General features: G+C 35.5%; 2 protein-coding genes across 2 annotated transcripts; one reads left to right on the top strand and one right to left on the bottom strand.

The window, feature by feature from the left end:
• The first annotated feature begins 5,744 nt into the window (after window positions 1-5,744).
• On the top strand, window positions 5,745-10,219 carry guca1d (guanylate cyclase activator 1d). The gene is made up of 4 exons (XM_067423338.1): window positions 5,745-6,697; window positions 8,094-8,243; window positions 8,675-8,762; window positions 8,855-10,219. Exons 1-4 carry the CDS (start codon window positions 6,383-6,385, stop codon window positions 8,995-8,997), a joined length of 696 nt encoding a protein of 231 aa, XP_067279439.1. The 5' UTR covers window positions 5,745-6,382; the 3' UTR covers window positions 8,998-10,219.
• A 3,561-nt stretch (window positions 10,220-13,780) lies between these two features.
• alg8 (ALG8 alpha-1,3-glucosyltransferase) lies at window positions 13,781-18,723 on the bottom strand. The gene is made up of 13 exons (XM_067423012.1): window positions 18,578-18,723; window positions 18,296-18,374; window positions 18,025-18,218; window positions 17,676-17,782; window positions 17,501-17,568; window positions 17,229-17,355; window positions 16,321-16,424; window positions 16,073-16,193; window positions 15,793-15,932; window positions 14,763-14,902; window positions 14,585-14,682; window positions 14,415-14,487; window positions 13,781-14,331 (listed from the first exon to the last, which is right to left on the bottom strand). Exons 1-13 carry the CDS (start codon window positions 18,664-18,666, stop codon window positions 14,097-14,099), a joined length of 1,575 nt encoding a protein of 524 aa, XP_067279113.1. The 5' UTR covers window positions 18,667-18,723; the 3' UTR covers window positions 13,781-14,096.
• Window positions 18,724-18,743: the final 20 nt, after the last annotated feature.

Genomic DNA, 18,743 nt, shown 5'->3' with positions numbered 1-18,743 from the left:
TTTTAGATTCATTGCACACCAATTGAAATATTTCAGGTCTTTTATTGTTTTAATACTGATGATTTTGGCATACAGCTCATGAAAACCCCAAATTCCTCAAAAAATTTGCATATTTCATCCGACCAATAAAAGTGTTTTTATTACAAAAAAAGCTTCAAATAATTATGTTCAGTTATGCACTCAATACTTGGTCGGGAATCCTTTTGAAGAAATGACTGCTTCAATGCGGCGTGGCATGGAGGCGATCAGACTGTGCCACTGCTGGCACTGTTATGGAGGCCCAGGATGCTTCGATAGCGGCCTTAAGCTCATCCAGAGTGTTGGGTCTTGCATCTCTCAACTTTCTCTTCACAATATCCCACAGATTCTCTATGGGGTTCAGGTCAGGAGAGTTGGCAGGCCAATTGAGCACAGTAATACCATGGTCAGTAAACCATTTACCAGTGGTTTTGGCACTGTGAGCAGATGCCAGGTCGTGCTGAAAAACGAAATCTTCATCTCCATAAAGCTTTATAGCAGATGGAAGCATGAAGTGCTCCAAAATCTTCTGATAGCTCGCTGCATTGACCCTGCCCTTGATAAAACACAGTGGACCAACACCAGCAGCTGACATGGCACCCCAGATCATCACTGACTGTGGGTACTTGACACTGGACTTCAGGCATTTTGGCATTTCCTTCTCCCCAGTCTTCCTCCAGACTCTGGCACCTTGATTTCCGAATGACAAGCAAAATTTGCTTTCATCCGAAAAAAGCACTTTGGACCACTGAGCAACAGTCCAGTGCTGCTTCTCTGTAGCCCAAAAGTGGCTTGACCTGGGGAATGCGGCACCTGTAGCCCATTTCCTGCACACGCCTGTGCACGGTGGCTCTGGATGTTTCTACTCCAGACTCAGTCCACTGCTTCCGCACGTCCCCCAAGGTCTGGAATCGGTCCTTCTCCACAATCTTTCTCAGGGTCCGGTCACCTCTTCTCGTTGCAGCGTTTTTTGCCACACTTTCCTTCCCACAGACTTCCCACTGAGGTGCCTTGATACAGCACTCTGGGAACAGCCTATTCGTTCAGAAATCTCTTTCTGTCTTACCCTCTCGCTTGAGTGTGTTAATGATGGCCTTCTGAACAGCAGTCAGGTCGGCAGTCTTACCCATGATTGCGGTTTTGAGTAATGAACCAGGCTGGGAGATTTAAAAGCCTCAGGAATCTTTTGCAGGTGTTTAGAGTTAATTAGTTGATTCAGATGATTAGGTTAATAGCTCGTTTAGAGAACCTTTTCATGATATGCTAATTTTTTGAGACAGGAATTTTGGGTTTTCATGAGCTGTATGCCAAAATCATCAGTACTAAAACAATAAAAGGCCTGAAATATACAAGTTGGTGTGCAATGAATCTAAAATATATGAAAGTATAATTTTTATCATTACATTATGGAAAATAATGAACTTCATCACAATATGCTAATTGTTTCGAGAAGGACCTGTAAATTAGCCTGACAAGCCAGACCCACATCAAGATGTTTGGTCTGGAAACTCACCATTGACAGCGCTCAATCTGAGGGGCGGGATAAATTGTTGTCTTTCAAACTCCCTCTGCACGCGATAGGATAGCGCTACCACCAAGCAGAGCAACGAAGGTGAAACAGAGCTTGTTGATAGATTAAACATTCGCCGTATCCGGTCGGCTAAACTCCGAACACATCTTCCCTTTTTAAGAATGACTTCAGTGCCGTTCTTTGTTCTTTTCTCAGAGAAAAGGTTAACTCCAAGTCTTCCAGAGGTCAAAGCTGATTCGAAAGACCGCCGTTCGCCAGTTTCTGTGTTTACTAGAAGCACGCAAACGCAACTCGGCCGTCGTCATTATGGCCCCGCCCACAGACTCTATACACGATGTGATTGGCCCAGCAAGAGTTAGGCGAATACAGCTCAGAAGTGTATTGAGAGTTGCTAGACGACACTCGCGGGCAGATTAAATTTGCTGCCGCTAGGATGCGTCTAGATTTCTAGGCTACCTGTAAATATGTATGAAACTTTCTAAGAAGCCTTACCTGAGGTTGTAACTCAGGCTTAGTCCTATTCTGCTCAAGATTAGAATCTAAACACACTAGGGTGTGTTTAGGTGTGTAACTCAGGGCTAGTCCTATTCTGCTCAAGATTAGAATCTAAACACACTAGGGTGTGTTTAGATTTCTAGGCTAGCAAAGTTACTTATAATCACTAGAATGTCTGTTGGGGGACCATCAAAGTAAACTGTTACCAATTTTTCTTGTCAAAATGCCAAATGCAATATTTTACTAAGTAGAACTTTCTGTGAATTGCTTGCTATTTGTGAGTAAAATATATATATTTTAAAAATTCTATAATCATGAACAACTGGTAACGTTTTATATATTTATTTATCATAACTCTTAAAGAACATTGAATCTTCTCAAATTTGGGAATGTATTTAATTAGACATTCATAATAATTTTACTTAGCTGTTTACTTAGCTGTGGGGCAGAAGTGTCAAACATATTTTGGGTGGCCTGTGAGTCAAAAAGATTAAGAACTATTTAAATATTGCTGAAGCGATTAATTTCTTTTAATCAGGGCATTGACCAGCTCAGCCTCCCAGACCTGTTCTCATCTCTGGAATCAGTGCTGACCTCATGGTCAGCTCTAGTGAGGGACAGATTACCATTTTACCATTAGATCTCTCTCATGCTATTATTAAGCATGTATTTATTTTTTAAATAATTAAATTTTTATATATATATAAATTTAATTATTTAAAAAATAAATACATATATATATATATATATATATATATATATATATATATATATATATATATATATATATATAATTCATTTATAATTCATTTATTGTCTAGTAACAGCACTGAGATTAATTAATGATTCGAATCAGATATTCAAGGTCAGGGGAGGAAGGATTATGGTGGATGATTCCTAATCAGGCTTTTACTGAAATGCTGCCAGACTTCTTTGTCCTGATTGCTAATATTGTCACAGCAAAGTCTTGCGTAAAAACACAAGCCTGTTCACTTTTCGTTCTAGTACTGTTGTTTGCACGTATCTATTATAATTTATGTATTTAATAATCATACTGCACACAAGGTCATCTTCATGGTCAGAGCTCTGGGTAACAGTCATGTAAAAAAAATTCACAATTTACAGATGAATAAACAAATCCTCATTTTTTTAGGGAATAGTTTAAAGGGGTGATGAATTGAGAAAACTTTCCCTTGAGCTTTTGATATAGTCGTGGTAATATAAGAATATTCTCTAAGTTTCAGAGCTGAAAACTTCATTGTTAGTCAAAGAAAAACTTTTATAGACACCAGGCCCAGAAAACGATCTTGCGCTTCTTTCTTATGTCATAGCACTATGAAACACCTCGCGCTGGTCAACAACAATAAACATGCCGGGAAGATAGCAAGATATTGCGCTATTCCTGGTTGTGGAAGAACACAGTCGCTTAAGCTTCCTTTCGGATCCTAATATTAGGAATGTGTGGTTGAACTTTATTTTTAATGTTTCAGCTCACGTGGGGAAGACATGTACACTTCATTTTACTGTGGGATCGTTTGTAAACAAACAATTTGGACAATTTGTATCTGACAGGAATGGTGCAACATACTTATGTGAGTAAAACGTGTTTTTATATGTAATAGTACGGCATTGTTATAAATCGTTTTGCTTATGTGTACGTGTCTAACAGAGCATACTTTTAGCACGCTGGACTACGGGGCCAGGGCTTGCAAAGCCAGGCAGGCCGATGAATCTCATAATATCTGGACTTGACATTTGAAGGGCGGCGCACCGATAGTCCAATTAATCCCGGGTGGATGAGAAATAAATCATTGTGTTTGTTTCATAAAGACGTTTACGAGCCCTTTGATAGAGAAAATCATTGCCGCTTTGAAAACAATCCCTCCTCTCCCTCATGTGAACTGACAGTGGAGCTGAAGCTCATTAAATATGCAAACCTTATCTAATTCTAGCCATGGGCAATTACTTCCAAGTCTGCAGTGCGGCATGCCAAATCAAAACCCAGCGTTTTGGAGAGAGCCTCAAAACCAGTGGAGAAAATAGCTTATTACTTATTGGTTATGATGATTTTATAACATGTTGCATTTTGGTCGTTAATTTGTTAGTTTCCTTAATGTGACGTTTAACAAAATCACTGCTGCTGGTAAACCCAGCAAAGGAACATAGTTTAATTTACAGTTAGCCATTTAGAGACAGCAGGAAATTAATAGGTTGAGAGTTTCATGCTATAGTGCCCACAATGAACGTTTGAGCTAATGACCACAATCACTTAATCCCATTTACTGTAGTGGATACAAACCACCTTAAGACCCTAATGAAGAGAACAGATCTGGCTCATCACTTTCAAGTGAGAAAATCAGTGATCTGACTGGCAAGCAGTGTTGTAGTCGAGATCCGCGGATTCGAGTCCCAGTCACGACCAATATTTTTCACATGAGTCCGAGTCTTTTCCTCCCCTTCACCTCTATTAATGTGCTTGGAAACTGTGAACAGCCAGCCTCTTTTGCAATTAACTTTTTTGTCTTGCGCTCCTTGCAAGGTGTCAATGGTCATCTTTTGGACAACTGTCAAGTCAGCAGTCTTCCCCATGATAGTTTATCCTACAGAACTAGACTGAGAGACCATTTAAAGGCCTCTGCAGGTGTTTTGAGTTAAAGTTGATAAGAGTGTGGCATCAGGTGTCCTTTTCACAATATTCTAATTTTCTGAGATACTGAATTTGAGATTTTCCTGAGTTGTCAGTTATAATCTTAAAAATTAGAAGAAATAAACATTTGAAATATATCAGTCTGTGTGTAATGAATGAATATACAAGTTTCACTTTTTGAATGGAATTAGTGAAAAAAATCAACTTTTTTTATGATATTCTAATTGACTAGCACCTATATCAAAATGTTGTATATTATTCAAAACTATCTTCCAAGTATCTTCCAACACTTATCCCCTGCTTTCTGATTTTACGAATCACTGTTGGCAGTGGAATGTAGACATGCTAATATAATCTAAAAAAATGGCTGCGTGACATGTTGTCAGCCACCATGGTATGCCATTTTCCCAAGTATGTATGATTTCCTGGCATTTGATGCAGACCCATGCGCAGATCAATACCAATCAATATTTCCATTTCTTTAACAGTGCTATTAACATTTTTCTGAGTTTCAGATTTAATATAACATAAATAATAAATTTAAATTTAAAAAAATAAATATAATAAATATATCTAATTCAGAGTTCATGGTAGGCTATACTTTGACAGAAAATTAAATCACTCTCACCTGCAACAGTATAGTGACTGTACATTCGCTATATCACTAAACAGTTATTTTTTATTATTTTTTAGCTTATGAATTTGCAGCTGATTTTGTAAAATGATTTACCTGATGTTAATCAAAAATCTTATTTATCTAAATATTTTCATATTAATGTATGCATAAAAACACAACAATAAATCCCAAAAGAATATATGGTGTAATAATCCCTGATTAAATAATTATATTTAGGAGTGCATATTTCTAATAATTTTATTTTTGAATTATCTGTATTGGCTGGTGTTTATTTAATTGTACATTACTTTACTTTTCAATCATCATACAAAGTTCATAATCATTCAAAACACCAATAATTAATTAATGTTGTTAAATGTAATCTTTTGCCAAAAACAGCAATAAATAAATAAAATTGTTAAATGTAATCTTTTGCCAGTCTCAAAATGAATATCCATTTTTCTCACATGTTGCTTTAGATGTTAATTTAGTTAACACTTTATTTTAAGGTGATGTACAGTAGTTACACATAACGTTAATACATGTACTATAACAGTAAATTACGCATAATTACAAGTAACTAACCCTAAACCTAACCCTAACTGCACGCTATAGTAAGCACATGTAGATAATTATTATTACAGTATGTATTTGAGTAAGTACAATGTAACTACATCCCCTTAAAATAAAGTGTGTAACCATAGTTTTTACTTTTAATTGAATTGTAATATCTGCCATTTATGGATTATCGGCCATGACCTAATACAAATAATATGGGTTACTCAGGATCATCCAGAAGTTTAGCACCTCTATATAAGAATGATTTAAAGTCTGCCTTGAGAGACAGAGCGATAATTATAACTGTTATATCTCAAAGAGTTCAAGACCCGTGACAATACCATCCTGAGAGGCGGCCTCCAATGCACTCTGCACTACAATGACCGTGCAAACGCTTCATCTGAAGGCTGTTACATAAGCCTTCTCTACTCTGTGCCAGTTACTCTTTAAGGGACCGGTCTTGCCATCATCCCATTAGCAGGAGTTATTTTCAGGTACCACCTCTTTTTATTGGTACATGGGTCTAATAGGTTCAGACACTCGAGAGTGCAGAGGCGAGTCTGCAGCTCGTTGTCAGAGCCCACAGGCAGCTGCCTGGACCAGAAGGTGTGTGAGGCGAGGGTGGTCCCCTGCAGCCATGGGCAACAAACATACAAGTCTGGAGGATATCCTTGCTGAAGATATGCACCACTGGTATAACAAGTTCATGAGGGAGTCTCCATCAGGCCTGATCACACTTTTTGAGCTCAAGTCCATTCTGGGACTGCAGGGTATGAATGAGGACGCCAGTGGTTATGTGGATCAGGTGTTCTTCACTTTCGACATGGATGGGGTAAGGTTACATTCTCTGGTTTATATACTCGCATTTGCATATAAAATCATCAGTGTAATTTCTGATGATCTCATCATCATTCATAGGCTTGTCACATAACTATCATTTAGTGTTTGAACTTAAAATTTAGCCTAAATTAAACTATTTACTCATCCTCAAGTTATTCCAAACTTAAATAAATCATGCAGATCTTCACTCTACAAAATGCTGGGTTAAAAACAACCCAAGTTTGGTTTAAAATGGACAAACCCATCAATTTGGTTGTTTTAACAGTGGTTGGCTTAAATATTTCCTTAAAACAACCCATTTGCTGGATTCAAACAACTCAACCGGTGGGTTTGTCAATTTTTAACCCAACTTGGATTGTTTTTAACCCACACTCTAAAAAATGCTGGGTTAAAAACAACCCAAGTTGGGTTGAAAATGGACTAACTGCGCAATTGGGTTAAATGTTTGCTTAAGAACCAAATTGCTGGATTAAAACAACCCAGGTCTAACCCCAGCTGGGTTAGACCATTTTCAACCCAACTTGGGTTGTTTTTAACTCAGCATTTTTTAGATTATTGGCACACATAGAGTACCATATAAGGAAAAAATACTGGTAGTCAATAGAGGCCGAGATCTGCTTGGTTACAAACTAATATCTTCCTTTGTGAACGGCAGAACAATAAAATTCATACAGGTTTGGATCATCTTGAGGGTGTATAAACATTTATTCAATTCATTTTTGGGTGAACTATCCCTTTAAATGGCCAACTGAAAAGTATGAACATGAAAAGTATGAGCATGTACAGCACTCAATACTTAGTTGGGGCTCAAGTTGGGCTGACTTGTGCACCAGGGATCAGATAAGGTAAAGATACGGTCAACTAGTGGTAAACCATTTATCCTTTGCACCGGTATATCTGATTTGTGAGTTGCTTTGGATGAAAGTCTGCTAAATTATGCATATAAATGTTTTAACCCCTTACTAAGGTCAAATGACTTGGATATAGAACAAAAATCTTGCCTAAATTTATATTTTTCATTTTAAAAATGTATATAAAATATTTTCGTTTCAACTGTTTAATTTAGTTCAAATCTGGGTTATTTAAATTAAACAAAACACAAAAGTATATGGTAATTATAATGCATTGCATTTTCATAAACATATTTTTTAATGTTTATTTTAGCCATATATTTGGTCACTGTTTATTGGTTTACATTATGTCAATGTTTTCTGTTCAGCTTGCAAGAGAAAAGATTAGTTACAAAGCTTAAACAGGTTAAAGCAAGCTAAAAAAGCACAGGATGACCTCATCTAAATCTCCTTAACAGAACTGTTCAAAATAAAACAGCAAAAAAGGGTCTCTGGGATTTTAAAAACATTTTTTACTGTCCCTCTTTTTTTTTTTAGGATGGATACATAGATTTTGTGGAATATATCGCTGCTGTTAGCTTAATGCTCAAGGGGGAAATTAACCAGAAACTCAAGTGGTACTTCAAACTTTTTGACCAGGACGGCAATGGAAAAATTGACAAGGATGAATTGGAAACAATATTTACGGTAAGGGAAATATTCATTAAATACCATAAACCATCCCCAACAGCTTACTTCTTTAGTGTGTGATATGCTAGTATGTGATAATCCCTGGATTATCTACATGTATATTTGCTTCCATTAGGTATTTGTGAACAAACCAAAATAGAAAGTCATTGCTGAAACTGATTCAAAAGGCAGGTTGGGTTAACATGAACCCTGGATTAGCCTGTTTAACTTGTAGATGAGCTTATTTAATCCAGTTAGAGAACTGTGCTGTTTCTGTACCTCGGTCTCTGAGACTGACACTTCTTAGGGTGTCACATGCGGTTTGCTGTTCAGCTGACCTCAGGTGGTTGTTCAGCTACTTCAAACGATCGCCTACTGCAGCAGTTCAGATATTACAAATGTTCTAGGTATATAGATTTTAAGTGATGTTTCTATTTGTTTCACAACAGGCAATACAAGACATCACAAGAAATCGTGATATTGTGCCAGAGGAAATAGTGACCCTTATTTATGAAAAGATTGATGTTAATGGAGAGGGTGAGCACCAGTTAATTTGCTAAAGTCCTCATATGTATGCATTTATATATTCTAGTGGGTTTATGGCATCTCTTTCTCCTTAAAACATTCAGGTGAACTGACGCTGGAGGAGTTCATTGAAGGAGCAAAAGAACATCCTGACATTATGGATATGCTGAAGAAACTGATGGACCTCACTCCAGTCCTAATTATTATTTTTGAAGGTCGACAGAAAGCGTGTAGTTCATCTAATTGACAATGGAAACTCCCCTCTTGAAAATGAAAATGGAGTTTGGTGGTCCAGGTCTTGAGGATCAGATGTAGCTTCCCACGGCACCGGTGCGATTTCTCAATGGAAGGTTCTCAGGAGAACTGTCATGGTGCATTGGAGCTGTCCTCAGATGAACATTGACCCTCTAATGCTATAAGGGGTTCAGGAGACTAAGGAACTGCTGGCAAGACTTAGGATTGAGCAGTGTGGTGCTTTTTAAGGAAAGGCTCAGCGGAGAGCACTGAGCATACATCTGACTTTCATTGGGTGAGCACATCATATAATCCATGTACTTGTGCTTAAACTGTTTATGGCATCACTAGATTGCTCTGAGTGAACTCTGAAAGAGTCCGTTGCCGGCGTGGCCTGAATTGCCCTAAAAACTGTGAATTACAATATATAGAGCAATGGTTCTCCAAAAAATGTTGCCTACATTTTATAGGACATCAAATGACAACCCTACACAGAACAAAAATTGTAAATCAAAATTTCTATAGAATGTTGTATTAAACATTATTATAATGAACTGCATTACTGCGTTAATTAGTAATGTAGAAGCTTGGTTCTGCCACAGAAAACTAATTGTGACTTTTTACTTCACAATTGCGAGTTTACATTTTGCAATTCAGACTTTTTTTCTTAGACATAACCTCACAGTTCTGACTTTTTCTCACAATTGCGGGTTATATCGCAACTATATCGCGACTTTTCTAAGAAATGAGAGATAAAAAGTCGCAATTGCAACTCCAAATCTGAGGAAAAAATTACTATAATTCTGACATCAGAATTGTGAAACAAAGTTGCATTCACTCTTTTTTACTTCCTTAGTAGACCATAGACCAGGCTATGTGGGAAATGTAAAAAATGTAGAACACGTATATAGGCTGATCAACATCCCATATGCTGAGTTCCATTTATTTTGCTCTTTGTGACCCATCAGAACATATCTATGTTCCATGTTTTGGTTTGCACCCATCAGTTAAGAACCATTAATACAAAATACTACAAATACAGCACTTTATCCAAGAAATGGATCAAATTTACCTGATCAAGTTACCTGACACAGTAGGTGTTAAATTCATTAAATGCATGTCCATGCCATTTTAGCTGACCTAACTTGTCAAAAACATTTAGAAACTAGCCATTGTACAGTGGGTGCGGAAAGTATTCAGACCCCCTTAAATTTGTCACTCTTTGCTATATTGCAACTATTTTGCAAAAATTATTTAAGTAATTTTTTTCTCATTAATGTAGCACCTCATATTGACAGAGGATTTTTTTTTTTTTTTTTTGCAGATTTATTACAAAAGAAAAACTTAAATATCACATGGTCCTAAGTTTTCAGACCCTTTGCTGTGACACTTATATATTTAACTCAGGTGCTGTCCATTTCTTCGGATCATCATTGAGATGGTTCTACACCTTCATTTGAGTCCAGCTGTGTTTGATTATACTGACTTGATTAGAATTGGACTTGATTAGGAAAACCACACACCTGTCTATATAAGACCTTACAGCTTACAGTGCATGTCAGAGCAAATGAGAATCATGAGGTCAAATGAACTGCCTAAAGAGCTCAGAGACAGAATTGTGGCAAGGCACTGATCTGGCCATGGTTACAAAAAAATTCTGCTACACTTAAGGTTCCTAAGAGCACAGTGGCCTCCATGATCCTTAAATGGAAGACGTTTGGGACAACCAGAACCCTTCCTAGAGCTGGCCGTCCAGCCAAACTGAGCTATTGGGGGAGAAGAGCCTTGGTGAGAGAGGTAAACAAGAACCCAAAGATCACTGTGAGTTACAGAGATGCAGTCGGGAGATGGGAGAAAGTTGTAGAAAGTCAACCATCACTGCAGCCCTTCACCAGTCAGGGCTTTATGGCAGAGTGGCCTGATGGAAGCCTCTCCACAGTGCAAGACACATGAAAGCCCGCATGGAGTTTGCAAAAAAAAAAAAAAAACACCTGAAGGACTCTAAAAATAAGATTATCTGATGAGACCAAGATATAACTTTTGGCCTTAAATCTAAGCGGTATATATGGAGAAAAATACACCTGTCTAATACAGTCCCAACAGTGAAGCATGGTGGTGGCAGCATCATGCTGTGGGGGTGTTTTTCAGCTGCAGGGACAGGACAACTGGTTGCAATCAAGGGAAAGATGGATGTGGCCAAGTACAGGGATATCCTGGAGGAAAACCTTCTCCACAGTGCTCAAGACCTCAGACTAGACCGAAGGTTCACCTTCCAACAAGACAATAACCCTAAAGACATAGTTAAAATAATGACGGAGTGGCCTGACTTAAACCCAATGGAGCATCTCTGAAGAGACCTGAAAATAACTGTCCACCAACATTTACCATCCAACCTGACAGAAGTGGAAAGGATCTGCAAGAAGGAATGGCAGAGGATCCCCAAATCCAGGTGTAAAAAAACTTGCTTCTTTCCCCAAAATACTCATGGCTGTATTAGATCAAAAGGGTGCTTCTACAAAATACTGAGCAAAGGGTCTAAATACTTAGGACCATGTGATATTTCAGGATTTCTTTTTTAATAAATCTGCAAAAATGTCAACAATTCTGTGTTTTTCTGTCAATTTGGGGTGATGTGTGTACATTCATGAGAAAAGTTAAAAGATTTGCTAAAAATCTTTTATGTTAAAACTTAAAAGATTTTAGCAAATGGCTGCAACATAACAAAGAGGGAAAAATTTAAGGGGGTCTGAATACTTTCCATACCATTATATTTTTCAGACTCGTATATACACATTCCTGTTTAAAAGTTGGGGGTCAGTAAGATTTTTATTTTATTTTTTTATTTTAATTAAATATTTATATTATGTCAGGACACATTATAATGTTACAAAATATTTAAGTTTTTTTTTATTTTAAAAAAACTGCTATTCTGCTGAGTTTTTTAAAAAAAAACTTTGAATTGATTTAAGAATGTTAAAAAAAAATATCACTGTTTCCAGAATGTTTCTTGTGCACCAAATCATTATGCTAGAATGATTTCTAAAGAATCGGCTGCTGAAAATTCAGCTTTGCCATACTATTTTAATTACATTTTAAAATATATTCAAACAGTAATTTTAAATTGTAATATATTTCATAATATTATGGTTTGTAGTCATACCAGCCTTGGTAAGGATGATATATTTGAATTTTTTTAAAATCTTAAAAACTACAACCCTAAACTTCTGAATGGTAATACACAAATTTAAACATTTAAAATTATGTAATATCACTGTTTTGATATTCTTGAGACCTTTGGATAAGCCTTGCTTTGAAAAATGCAGGCAAATCACAAAAGGACTTGAAAAGTGCTTTTTCTTTTTTAAATATTTTAACAGCATCATTACGCAGTCAGTTACAGTGTGTGTCAAGGATTACAGGATTACTCCTTTAAAAATAAATTTAAATTGTGTAACCACAGTATACAGCAGATAGAGACCAGTGAGGAGCTCTGCCAACATGACATTGTTCAGTTGGATTCACACCAAATACGGATATTGATACAGAACTGAAGCAATAAGTTGGGAATTCTTCAGTGTAATGTGATTTCCATAATGGTTTTATGATTAGTCTGCCCCTTTCATAAGAAGACAAGTGTGAATTGTTTTTGATTGTTTTCTAATTTATGCTTTTTAATGGAAGCCATCAATTTAAAGCTTTGTAACTCTTGAGATGATCACGTTTTCATGCCCTGGACTGTATGCCTCCAGTAACGATTCTTTACATTTGACCTTTTACACTCTAGAAATGTTTCAGGTACAAAACATCAAGTACTTGAATGTGGTATTTTAGTAAGAATCAGGTAGTATGCCATTTGGTATGGAATATTTATGTTGCCTTATTAATAAAATTATTTAAACAACTCACTGCTTAATTTTATCAGAGACGGAAATGAGTGACAGGAACGGTGAAAATATGTTTAAAAGGCATCAGTGTTATTTTAGGTTTACTGTATATATTATTATTGGGTAATTCCATGTCAACTCAAGCAGAGGTCCCTGGCTACTTTTTTATTTTTTACTTTGATCTTTTTTTTTCTGGTGAAAGAAATGCATAAATGAAGAAAGCCAAAACATTAAATGTAAAGAATGTAAGTAGTAAGTTTTGTAGAGGGCAAAATGACAATTTTCAACTGAGATTTGAAGGAAAATTACAGGGGGGTAAAAAAATGACTAGCCAGATGACAGATTTTTTTTTTTGTTTGTTTTACACAGAGATCGGTGGCTCTATTAGTAAAATATGTTGACTTTAGCTATCTTTGTTACATCATATGCCAATGGTGACCATTCAAAAAAACTCAAAAAATATATTTTACTAATTTTTGAAGGGTCAAAATTTGGCTTCAAATCTCAGTTGAAAAATTGTCATTTTTCCCTCTAAAAAACATTCTTTACATTTACTGTTTTGGCTTTCATAACTATTTATGTTTGTCTTTATTCAGGAAAACAATATAGTATAATACGTTTCTGAAATTTGGTTGATTCGAAATGGAATGACCCTGCTGGAGTATTTATTAATATTTTGAATAAGCTTTTATATATATAAAATTGCTTAATATAGAAAAAAAAATATATATAATAAATATATCATATAAAATATAATAAATATAAAAAATAAAATAAAAATTATATATATATTTGTTTTTGTTATTGTTTTTTTCTATTTAGCTTGAATTTATTTTCATTACAGTTTTCATTTAAGTACTTCAAACTCACACATTTAATTTCAGTTAGTTGCCAAGTCATGTTGTTTAGGTTTTTCTATGTAATATTTTTATTTCAGCTTTATTTCAATTCACAATTTTTTTTTGTAGTTTTTGTTTAAGTAAACAATAAAACACAGCAGGTTATAGGCAATTTTACTGAGCAAAACACCTTAAAAAAAATAAACATTTGTATCCATAGTCTATATTCCATAAAGTAATAAAGAACTGAGTACCAATATTCTCATATCCCACAAACCATCCCCATACAAATCCTGAGATATCTACAAATCTTTCATTTTGGTCCAATGAAACATTTTTGTCCAATTCAACGGTTTCTTGATATTATGCTAGCCTCTGAATCACATGATTCACTGCGTTTTCATCTTTTTAGTGGTGTCTGAACATGTCAGCAATGAAATATATAGTCTGATAAAGGCATATGTCACTCCCAGCGCACAGTAGACTGAGGTGAACATCAGAGGGAGGAAGGGGAACGTCTTCTGCCAGACTGTCAGCGGGTAAACAAACTCACAGATGATCTCCAGAGGAATCAGGCCCAAGAGATACATGGTTTCCAGTGGGTTCAACAAAGCCCCGCCCTTCCTGAAAAATTAAATGAAGAATGAATTACATTATCAATCGTTTGTTTACACATCAAGTCCAATAAACCCATTTTAAGTACTGACCTGAACAGCGTATTTAGGGAAGTGAAACTGAAGATTGTAAACAGCAACATGAGAAATATTTTAATGGGCAACTCTGGAATTAAGAATGGAAATGTTTAAGAATTACAATCATTGATGATGCAAAATGCTTGTAGCAGGATAGTATGAGTTTTTTCCTGAATACGACATACCTTGGGTTGTGAAGAGGAGTGGAAATAGGGAATAATGACCAGTTATACTGAGGATAAGAAAAATCCTGGCATCTTCTCTACTCTCCACAGCGAGCAAACTGAAAAACAAGAAAGTGTTTGAGAGAGTAGGCGGCTCGCATAACATGCTCATGTAAGGATACCATCATTAGAAGATCACCTTAAAGGAAGTACAGCCATCAGAATGGCTTTCTCATGCACATGCCAACCAAACATAAAAGATCCAAGGGCACAAATGACAAGGCAGCGCAAGAATCCTCTCACCCCATTAGGTCTATGCCATATCCTGAAAAGAGCAGGCTGCAAGGACCAAAGTGACAAAAATGGTATACACTTCAGAGTCTGGCAAATCTAGAAATCAATTTCCTCTCATTATTCAAATTGTCAATGAATGAAATTAAAGGGTTAGTTCACCCTTTAACGGCATTAATGACTCACCCTAATGTCGTTCCACACCCGTAAGACCTTGAAAGATACCCGTAAGATATTTTTATATTTAGTTCAAGAGTGTATGCACACTATACTGTCCATGTCCAGAAATAAAAACATAATCACAGTAGTCCATATTTGACATCAGTTAGTTAAATTAGAAAATACATTTGGTCCAAAAATCACAAAAACTACGACTTTATTCAGCATTGTCTTCTCTTCCCTGTTTGTTTTCAATCCTCAAATAAAGATTAAAACGGTTATGAATCAGCAGATTGATTCATGATTCGGATTGCCAATCTCACATGATTTCAGCAGTTTGACACACGATCCAAATCATGAATCGATATGCTGATTTATAGCCGTTTGAATCTTTATTTGAGGATTGAAAACAACCAGGCAAGAGAAGACAATGCTGAATTAAGTTGTAGTTTTTGTTATTTTTGGACCAAAATGTATTCTCGATGCTTCAAGAGATTCTAATTAACTAACTGATGTCACATATGGACTACTTTGATGATGTTTTATTACCCTTCTGGACAGTATAGTGTGCATTCACTTTCATACGCTCTTGGATATATAATACAAATATAAAAATATCTTAAACTGTGTTCCGAAGATGAACGGAGGTCTTACGGGTGTGGAACGACATTAGAGTGACTCATTAATAAATATTAATAAATACATTTTTGAGTGAACTAACCCTTTAAGGCAATCCATTTGAATATTCACATTAACAAAGCAAATAAATAAGAACTCACCAATACTGACAGTAAGGTACAAGCAAGGGTCACTAAAGGAGAGAATGAAGGAAGCACAGAGTGCTGAAACTCTTGAACCAGACCACCAGTCATCGAGGCCTGGGGAAGTTTGTTGATGTCAAGCACTTTCAGTTTCACACCTGAATAAGTGAATCAGTGTAAACAAGGGCAGTGAATGAATCATGTGACAACGCTCATAATATGAACATACAATCAAATTATCCTATTGTTTTTATTTGATCTACAGTAATATAACAGTCTTTGGAGTTACTAAACATACCCAGAATGGAAAAAGCTTTATCTGCTATATTGTAAAGCGCCCACATGTTCGGTGCCCAGTAAGCATGACACAGACCACGCTTGAAGGGGAAGAGTCGTGACAGGACTTGTGGAAGCTGACCCTTTTAAAGATGAATAAAATGAAGACGAAGAAATTAATGCTTTTATTCATTTCAAATAAATTCTGTTCATTTGGAGTTTCTATTAATCAAAGAATATTTTTTTATGTTAGATATACTGATAACAAACCAGTGCTATAAAGGGTCCAAAAGACACTGCAAAAGTTGTCAAGACAATAGTTCCCAGTGCTACCAGTCTCAAGGGACTGAAACTTCTCCACTGCAAAGAGCCATCTGAAAAATAAGAAATACAGTACCGGTCAAAAGTTTGGAAACATTAGTATTGTTTATGTTTTTGAATGCTCATCAAGCATGCATTTATTTGATCAAAAATACAGAAAAAAAACTGTAATATTGTGAAATATTATTATGATTTAAAACAATGGTTTTCTATTTGAATATACTTTAAAATGTGATTTATTTACGTGATGCAAAGCTGAATTTTGATTAGCCATTATTCCAGTCTACAGTGTCACATGATCCTTCAGAAATCATTCTAATACAATTATTTATTATCTCATTAATTTATGGGCTTCTTTTTTTCCAGAATTTATTGATGAATAACAACAGAATTCAAAATATAAATCTTTTCGAACAATAGAAATCTTTACTAACAGTTTTATCAATTTAACAATAAAAAAAAGTAATAATTTCTTTAAAAAAATACTGACCCCAAACTTTTGAACAATAGAGTATATTGTTACAAGAATCCTGAAAAAATGTATCACAGATTATGAAAATATATTAAGCAGCATAACTGTTTCCAACATTGATAATAGATCAGCATATTATAATGATTTCTGAAGGATCATGTGACATTGAAGACTGGAGTAATCGCTGATAAAAACTCAGCTTCATAAATTATATTTTAAAGTATTTTAAAATAGAAAACCATTATTTTAAATTGTAATAAAATGTTACAACATTTCTGTTTTTTCTGTATTTTTGATCAAATAAATTTGCATCAATAAATAAGCATAAGACTTCTTTCAAAAAACATTAAAAATAGTAATTTTAATTTTTTTTACCACGTATTACCTGCATTGTTCTGGGTGAAACAAAAACATCTAAGCAGGAAGATACCGTAGGCAGGTGCGATATATAGATATATATGCTTCAAGTTCAAAAGTATTGAAAACAGCAAAGCCCCTTCTAAGTGTCTATTCTGTTAACACAGAAAATCAGATACATTCTGAATCAAAACAAAGTCCAAGTGAAATTTAAATAAAACGTGTATGATATTTCAATAAAATTCCAGATTAGTTATGTCTTAACTTTCAAATTAACACACAAAAAATTACAAGCAATACCTGGAAATGTCTTGCTATTGATAGAAGTAGAACTCCAAACAGGAAGCCATTATACTGAAAATGAATATCTGCAGGAATTTAGTCAAGCAAAATTAATTTCAGGCAAGGGAAATGACATGTCTGAGCCACAGCAGGGCATGCAAGACTTATTAATGTGCCAGATCTCCAAGGATACGATCAACAATTAGAAGGCCAAAGTTCCACAGCAACAACACTGTCAGGATAAAAGATGGCTTTCCCAGAAGGTCCTTTCCTTTGTCTTCTCGCAAACTTTTGCTGCATCTAGAAAAGTACAAATCAACTTCATCCTGGATTCAACAAGAGCAAGCCCTTAATATGGTCTTAAAAAGCCTTAAAGATAAAAAATAAAAAAGACAACGGTACAAAAACTACTTTTGATCCAATTGTGCAAAAATAAAAAATATATATATTTTAATTATTAATATATTATCAAATATAATTAAATATATATTTCTTTAATTAATAAAAATTATTAATTAAAGTGTCATGTAAAAGCTACATACTCTTTAACTGCATAAATCAAGACCACATCAGCTACAATGACTGACAGCCTTTGGAACAGGACTGTGGCTGGACTTGCATAATTCAGATTCTGAACAACCAGCATCTCCTTATCAAAACAACGGGCAATATGAGAAAGTCCATATTCAAACCAAGCAAACAGGGGAGGATAATCCAATGTCCACTCAGATGTAGCCTGGAAAAAATAAAAAAATAAAAACCGTGGGTGTGTTATATAATTGTATGAAAACTAAGTTAATACATATGACTAACCTCATAATACCACTGTGATACTGGCAGACTGTGAGTCAGGGCAAGCCAGTTCCTATGTACTTCAAAGTCCGTGGAGTGGCTGAAATATAATGATTTTTAATTAAAACGTTACATCACAATACTTCAGAATATGTGATGCAAATGTTATGTATTCGTTAAAGGCGGACACAATGAATGACTCTCGAGTATTTGCACGCTCTTCTTAAATGCCAAGGACTTTTATCGTTTAATGTGATGACCACATGAGATGAAACGTATATATTGTGAGAAAAAATAACTTACTATGCATTTATCAAAAGACATTTGAGAAATGAAACTCCAAGAGCCAAAGCAAAAAACCAGCTATTATCGTTTGGCATGGGCGCAGCCATGACAGCTTTTGGATAGAAGAAAACTTTATTTCTAAAAGCCGAATTACAACCTTTGGGTGGCACGCACCTGTTCTCCA

The sequence above is a fragment of the Pseudorasbora parva genome, chromosome 18, assembly GCF_024679245.1.
Source record: "Pseudorasbora parva isolate DD20220531a chromosome 18, ASM2467924v1, whole genome shotgun sequence".
Taxonomy (NCBI): domain Eukaryota; kingdom Metazoa; phylum Chordata; class Actinopteri; order Cypriniformes; family Gobionidae; genus Pseudorasbora; species Pseudorasbora parva.
The sequence above is the reverse complement of the archived record's forward strand: the minus strand, read 5'-3'. Positions and strand labels throughout refer to the sequence as shown.